This window comes from Melanotaenia boesemani, chromosome 18 (assembly GCF_017639745.1).
Source record: "Melanotaenia boesemani isolate fMelBoe1 chromosome 18, fMelBoe1.pri, whole genome shotgun sequence".
Lineage (NCBI taxonomy): Eukaryota > Metazoa > Chordata > Actinopteri > Atheriniformes > Melanotaeniidae > Melanotaenia > Melanotaenia boesemani.
In genome coordinates this window covers 20,348,451-20,356,151 of record NC_055699.1, presented here as the reverse complement: position 1 = coordinate 20,356,151, position 7,701 = coordinate 20,348,451, and the positions used below count along the sequence as shown (strand labels likewise).

The 7,701-nt window shown below is 36.6% G+C and overlaps 1 protein-coding gene across 4 annotated transcripts in view; it reads right to left on the bottom strand.

Annotated features, from left to right (window-relative positions):
- Window positions 1-230: 230 nt before the first annotated feature.
- Window positions 231-7,701, bottom strand: part of col11a1a (collagen, type XI, alpha 1a) — an 82,671-nt gene continuing 75,200 nt past the window's right edge. For all 4 annotated transcript variants that reach the window (XM_041968911.1, XM_041968914.1, XM_041968915.1 and 1 more), the window contains 8 exons: window positions 6,712-6,765; window positions 6,584-6,619; window positions 6,430-6,483; window positions 6,080-6,326; window positions 5,440-5,552; window positions 5,069-5,137; window positions 2,998-3,231; window positions 231-1,609 (listed from right to left, as the gene is read on the bottom strand). In XM_041968911.1, coding sequence (XP_041824845.1) covers window positions 1,463-1,609; window positions 2,998-3,231; window positions 5,069-5,137; window positions 5,440-5,552; window positions 6,080-6,326; window positions 6,430-6,483; window positions 6,584-6,619; window positions 6,712-6,765 — 954 coding nt within the window. In that variant the 3' untranslated portion in view covers window positions 231-1,462. The remainder of the gene's footprint in view (window positions 1,610-2,997; window positions 3,232-5,068; window positions 5,138-5,439; window positions 5,553-6,079; window positions 6,327-6,429; window positions 6,484-6,583; window positions 6,620-6,711; window positions 6,766-7,701) is intronic.

The following is a 7,701-nucleotide window of genomic DNA, read 5'->3' as shown; positions in this document are numbered from 1 at the left end:
AAAAGATGTCACTTTTCATTCAACCCGAGGTAAATGAAAGAAGACATTTTATTCAGGCTCTCATACTTCATGAAATGAAATTTACTGTGAGATTGTACTTTATTGGTTTCAAGAGAAATGGAATTGCACCAGCCCAGACTCGTTGTCAATGAAACATATCTTTGATTTAAACATGTACAGTAATCCCCTCCAAAGTCATCGTACACACACCATTGAGACATTTAGTTCACTGTTGTTTAGAATCCAGTTTTTAATATTTAAATGAACTATAAAAAGCACATTAAAACATTTTCTCATTTTAGATACAAAAATGGGACACCGCAAGGGCTTCTCATTGCATTCACAGAAGGATTTGAACAGTGGATGTCTAACAGTTAACGAATTTCTCTCTTAAAAAAATCCCCACCCAAAATATATAAACTTAATTGCTTAACCAAGGTATATACAGGGCATAGCATCCTTGCATTTTGAAGGTTATCAAGAAAGTTTGAGGTATACGACCAAAAAAAAGAAGAAAAAAAAAAAGCCTGTCAAAAAATGAAACAGAAAAAAAACAACAAATAGACTTAAATAAAGGAAAATGGTTGTCAGACCTGCTTCCTACAAGCACAGGATCACAACATTAGTGGGAGATGTTGCCATATATGCGTGCTGGTGTGATACTTCTAGTTGTTTCACCGACGGTCACAATGGTACAACAGCAAATAACCTCAAGCTCTGGACTGTTAATATATACAAAGGGCATACAGTCTAATTTAGCAATAGGGAATTGTTTGAATGCTCACTTTTATTTGCTTCAATACATGTAAACAGAATGGGCTGAACGAAAGAAAAATACCAGAATTATAAATTTATTTGATATAATGATGTCTTTAACTTACACTGTATATCTTTGAACCAACCTTGAAATTAAAAGAGCCAAAAGCAGAATCTGATACACATGCAAGTTTTGAAAGTGGATTCAGAAATAACAGTATTGTACAAAATAATAATTACAGTTTTCTTTTTTTAATATAATTATCAAAATACACCTTCTTTCTTAGCACCTCTATATACTTTTTGTGTGTTTTGATCAAGCACCATTGTAGTCATTTTCATACAGCACCTGGAGAATCCAGAGAGGAGATCAGTTTCCCCTTGATGTCGCCTGACCCCCCCTCTTGGCTACCTCCGATTCACCCTCCTCTGCCACGCTTTCCAATGTCCTTCACCTTTTGCTCCATAACGTGGTTTAGTCATGTGGTTCGAGCCCTACAAGGGCAACAAGTATTTTCCTGGGTTACACGTACATACATGGAGAGACATGTTTGCTACACCATCTTTTATTCAAAACTTGCATGTGGCATAGAAAAGGGTGGTGGGGGGGCTAAAAATGGGGTTTGGTGGTACCCAGAATGTCTCAACTTGACTTTCTTTGCTGTCCCCATCAAGTCCTTCGTTTGTTTGTTTTTTTCATTATTCTTTAGCCAAGGAAGCAGACGGGTCCAACTTCAAACCCAAACTTCTGGTTAGGATCCCCAAAGTCAGTCAACATGACATCGATGATTGGAACCTGATCAATTTTGGGAGTATTTATCTCCATCACAGTCTTTCCATAGCCCTTCCTTGTCTGTAGAAAGAGAGGAGGACACAAAAAAGAAACATAAGACCCGCTAATTCTGAAAGAAATCCAGAAAAATAAACATTTTTCTAACTAAACATTTTTCATTAAATGTCATTTTGATGTGTATGCCCCAAAATTGTCCAGTTCTACAGATTTCTCTTTTCTTTGGCTGATTTGTGGAATTGGAGTCTCATTAGTTTGTTGATTTACAGCTGAAAGAAATTATTATTTAGCTAATCAAATATTGTAATTATTATCCGATTACTCAATTTTCCAGGGAATAAGGAATATCGGCCTTATTAACATGCAGTAACTGTTCAAAAGAGAAAAAAGTGTCCTAAAATTAAACCTTTTTATAAGCAGTTTAATGATTAAATGTGTTGCATTTTCAAAAAAGAACAAAAGCAGTTAGTGCATTTAAGTGCCATATTAACAGTTTTTAAAGAAAACATTTTCTCTTCAAGAAATTTTTTTTAAAAAATGCAGTACTTCAAATAAAATGTCTTAAAGTTATGATGTCATCTGATTTAAAAAAAAAAAAGAAAAACGAAAAACCCTCAGGGACATCTGTGTTTTGAATTTGGTTGCATTTTTACAGGAAAGGACTGAAGATATTAGTTCATGCTAACAGCTTACAGGCTGAAGCTGCTTAGATGGGCAGATAGAGATAAGAAAAATATGGGGCAGCCCAGCTAAGCTAATTATGCTCTTTGCTAGCATCCATTCCAACTTAAAACCATACAAATTTATATTAAAATGCTAACATAAAACTTTAGTTTGTGTTTGTTACAGTCTGAGGACTTGAAGTTCTGCTACTGTGGCATGCTAATTTGATTTTAAAACGGACACGGTATATAGCTTTTGTTTTGTTTGAGATCATATGAAACCTAGTTTTTTTTCCTTATTGCTTGATCCTTCAAACCATTAAATGAAGCCTGCTACAAATGTAATGCAGCACGTAAGCATGTCGACCACTGAGTTGACATATTTGTGTGGATTAAGCAAAGTGTCAATGCAACAACAACTAGCATCAAGGCCTTTTTCTAACCAGGTTATTTGAGGAATTGTTTCAGCACTGGGACTCATTCTGATTTGTTGTTTGGTGCAGCAAATGAGGCATTCACAACAGAAAGCTAATAGCTAATATCGTACACAATCTTGTTTCATCTCGCGTCATCTTTCTCTAAAACAAACTTTTTTATAGACCTAAACTGTAAAGATAATTGTACATCCTCAGTGACACCAGGAAAATCAAACACCAAAGATATTTCAGTTGCTATTGTGAACAAGGTATAAAACATGTAAGCTAGTTTGTGTTTTGAGTTTTAAGATTATTCCTACTACCACACTTGAGACGATGCTCGTGACAAAGCATCCCCTCCAGCGTTGCTTACCGCACATCCGTCTGAGATGGCTGTAATATAGGGGTTATTGTCGTAGGACATCTCCTCGTCGTTGGCACCCAAGAAGTGCAGCGCCTTATCGTAGCTGTCGCTGGAGGCGTCATGCCACGCCACAGACTGGTGGCAGCTGTAGGTGAAGTTTTGCCTGGCTGATGCCGTCAGTAGCCTAAGGAAGGTCATCTGTACCATGTTTATTGAATTTCCATCTATGTCCACATAGGAAAACTGTTGGTGGACAAAGAGAAAGAGAAGCAGAGGGTCAGAAGGAACTGACAGACTTTCATATTTTCAGCAACATTGTTAGAGAGTAAAAATAAATACAAATCATATTCATGCATATCAGTCATGTACAGCTTTAAAACCTCCTGAAGTTATTATTTTGGAAGCAGAAACTGTGTGAGATTTCCAGCTGGTGAGTGATCCAGCTGTGGAGGCGTCAGTATCTACTAAAATTGGTCCTGGGATGGACAGCCATTACAGGGGTGACAGAGTCACTGATGCACACGAAATCCATCCCACAGAGGAGCGCAAATGGCTGAAACCTTGAAGTCAGCCGTGATGAAAGGATGTCACAACACAGAGAAATCTGAGTTTTTAGTGTGTGAGGCTGCACAGCCAAGAAGCAGTCAGAGGAAGAGTGGAAGAGGGTGGTCTGCTCTAAATCAGGCGACGCTGAATCAGAATGCATCACCTGCATTAACACCAACCATGTACGGTCCTTTGCTAATGGAAATGGAATAATACATCGCCACACACTGCTGTTACTGCGGCTTGAATCCTTGCTCTTCTCAGTGTTCCTCGTGTCTTTGCTTTGATTTATGCATCAGTGTTGATTTATTGGACTTAACTGCCTCTTAGTTTGCTTTTTTTTCTGGACTTTTGTCAGAATAGTTTGGAATAAAGTTTTAATCCTGCCCTGCTGTTAGCTCCTCTACACTCTTTACAATTGAACTCAAAGAAAAATAGCTACTCTGTGAAGAGCATGTACACTATACATCTACATAATGATCAATTAATTTGTTATATTTCCAATAATCAATAAATAAACTGAGTTGTAAGAAGCTGTATGCAGAAGTATTAATTACCAACAACCTCCCAACTTTAAGGATTTCTCAGTTTGATTATTAACCAAGATGTTCTGTTGGACTTTTTCCAACTGAAGGGTTTACTCCTACTGGTTCTGGTGTTTTTATATTTATGGAAATAATATTAGAAATTTTTTTTAAAATGACAAAAGAACTGAAATAAATAATAATATGAATAATAATAATAAAAAAAACACAACTCAGATAAAAAAGAACAGTTGATATTCTCAACATCACTGCCATGTTTTCTAATCACAATAAAACACACTGGTTTATAGAAGTATTAATGTTTTGGTTTTCTCAAGAAGATTCCAGAGAAAGCAAAGCTCCCGGCTGCCATGACTCTCAGTGAGACATGAACTGTGTGTGAACTTTCTCTGAACATGTGCATTAAAGCATCTTAAGTTCAGTACTGAGCCTTTACTTTTAATCACTTAAGAGTTGTACAACGTTCTGCCACTGCTGGTTTTATTTATTTTTTTAAGTATTCTCTGTGGAAATGCATACAGCTCCTCACTTCTTTGATGCAGTAAGATATATTTATTTCTAAAACTGGCTGATTTTTTTATTTATTTATTTATTTTTTTACAGAGATTAAAGTTTTAACTCAAAATCTAAAAGATTCTGCAAGATTTTTTTTTTTTTTTTTTTTAGCTTTTTATGTGATGTTCTCCAAGAACTGAAATGGTTTAGATAGCATAAAAACGCCAAAGTACTCTCCTTTTTTTAAAAAAAAAAAAAAAGAATCCACAGAGATACCCACACTTTCCTCTTCAAATTAACATCATACATTTTGGTTGTTGGAATAAAACCGTATAAAAAATTTACCGTATCCGGTAGATATTTTAAATTCAGATTAATCATGATTGAATTTATGTATCATTACACCCCTTACTTGAGGCTTGTAGCAGCTTCATGTGTTGGGAATTTTCTAAACAGGCAGAGAGAATAATGTAGGTAAAAAGGGAGAAACTTACTATTTTACCACGCTTAAATTCACTAAACCATGAACCCGGGACTTCTTTGGGCCACGAGGATATTCTGACCTGTTAAAAAAAATATATATATATAATGAATCCTGCAAAAAACATGAAGACATATCAAAGAGAATTATCCTGTGAAAGCATAATTTTCTTAAAACATCCTTTACAAATTTTAGTTTCAAAGCTTTTTGTCTTATTTGAGTTTGCCCCCCAAATAAATATAAGATTATTTTAGGTTAAAAAAGCCTGTTTGATTCAACTGAACGGCTACAGCATCGTGCTGTAGCACCACATCGGTTTAATACTTGATGAAACATGATGATTAGAAACTGGCACTTTTCTAGCTTAAACCCAAAGTCACTCACTCCGTTGGACTTCTTATCAGGATAGATGCAGGTTTCGCCTCCAGCAGTGAAGTTGCAGTAGACTTTGAAGGAATCCCCTGAGCAGCCTTGGTTTGGATCAATCCAATACTCGCCTGAGGAGAACCAAGAACACTCACACATCCTGCTTAACTGATGTACACAGAAAATGGAGAAAAGCTCCATTTTAAATCTAACTGTGCCGGATTTCTTCATCCTAAGTGAAATTCTGATTGAAGTAATTTGCTGCTCATTTTCAGAGCTTAAACATGGCTGGATAAAAGGTATCATTATACCTGAAGCTAGGTACATTTCTTTTTCCTGGCTGTAAATTCTTTCAGCACTGATGGTTTCATCTTTTAACTCAATTGCTGCACTTTGCATCCAGATAACTGCAAAAAAAATCTACTGAAAGGACAAAAGCCCCTAAGGTTGTTTCTCTATTTGGTTGCAGAGATTATGCATACATTTAAAAACAACCCAAAAACACTAGAGGAGTCAGAAAAGTCTAAGACCGATGCCTCCAGCTCTCCGTGGGCACGTTTCTAAATCACTCTTTTGAACAATGACCATTTAGAAAATTCTCAACTGCAGCACAACTTCATGTTTTACAGTAACGTGTTATAAATAAGCAAATACTTACCATCAGTGAATTCTGGGTGGCAGAGCTGGAGATCTTTGCATGTTCTGGCTGGGTTGTTTTGTGTGCCCATTGGATATTTCATTCGTTCAATGTCCTGTTTGAGGCTGTTCAGCGAGCCAAAGATGTCCTCCATGCCCTCGCTGTAATCCATAAAGGTACCAGCTGCGTCTGACAGCATGTCGCTGGAGCGCTTGGTCTTCTTGGGCGATTGAATGGGGAGTGGCTGGATAACCTCACCTGGTGGGCCCTAATTTCATACAACACCAGCCTTAAATCTTGTACCGGATTTGTGACGAATTTGACATTAAAAGACGCTAAAGGAGTCTAACAATGCTGTCGGAAATACTTACAGCAGGACCAGGAGGACCAATCGTACCAGTGTCTCCTTTCGGACCTGCAGGACCCTGAGAGAAAAACACAAACAGAAAAGTGTTCGCCAAGCTGGACTGAACGTAAACATTTATTATCATGTTAGAAATAGAATTTTAAAGCAGTTGTACTTACAGATGAACCTTTGGCTCCTTTGGGACCTTGAGGGCCCTGCATCGTACAGGACAGAACAGCTGTTCAGCAAAGTCAGTCTATTATAAATGCATAATATGAATTTAGCCGCGAATAAGTGGAGTACTTACAGGCAGACCAGGAGGACCTGGGGGACCGAGGGGACCAGTAGCTCCACCGATACCCTGTGAAGTGAACATATTAAAGCAGATGTTGCATGTCCTTTACAGACACAGCTAAGACTAAAGTATTATTTTGAAGCTCATTTAAGTAGTGAAAGCATAACATCTGCAGTACCCCAGACACTGAATAAATACTATTAGCAATTATGAGATGCTGGTTGCTAAATATTTTAACTTTATCAGACTGAACGCTGCTTCTGTTTTTTTAGCTTTGGAAGCAATGTTCAAAATGTGGAACAGCTTGAACCATGGGGGTTATTTCTGTTCTTAGTTTTTGCTTCGATACAGAAAAAAAAAGCTCATTAACCTTTATGGAGAAAGTTCACATTATAAAACTGACAGATTAACAGTATCGCTGTTGTTACAGGTGATGTTTTAGTCTTTTTTTCTGGCTCTTTTTTTTTTTTTGTTTTGTTTTGAACTCGGTTCTTGTTGGCCACAGCTGGGCCTTCCTGGCCCAAGTTAACTTTCAGACAACCAGTATTTGACCGTAGTTTGGATAGGCGATGTCAAAATGTTTCCTGTCGATGCAAAACCACTGGTTTACTTTCTCATTTATATTGATACTGACCCTTAAAGGAAAAACACAATTGTACAGTGTACATTAATATCTTTTAAGAAATGCTTTTAAAACAATAATAAATTGTAAGATAGAATAAATCTTTTGATAAATGATAAAATAAACTACAGATTAATATTAGATTATTTACATTTATTGAAAGAAAAATAAATGATATATATGTAAAAGTAATATGATGAATATAATAAAAAGTAATGCGCAATAACCTGCATTAAACCTGTAAAATGTCAAACAAAAACTCATCACTAATAGTAGCAGCATCATCATGACATCACGATATCTGATAGGCTCCCATGATCATGTGACACAGAAGGAATACACTGTTGGTGGGCGTCACACACTATTTTATTGTCTTCATA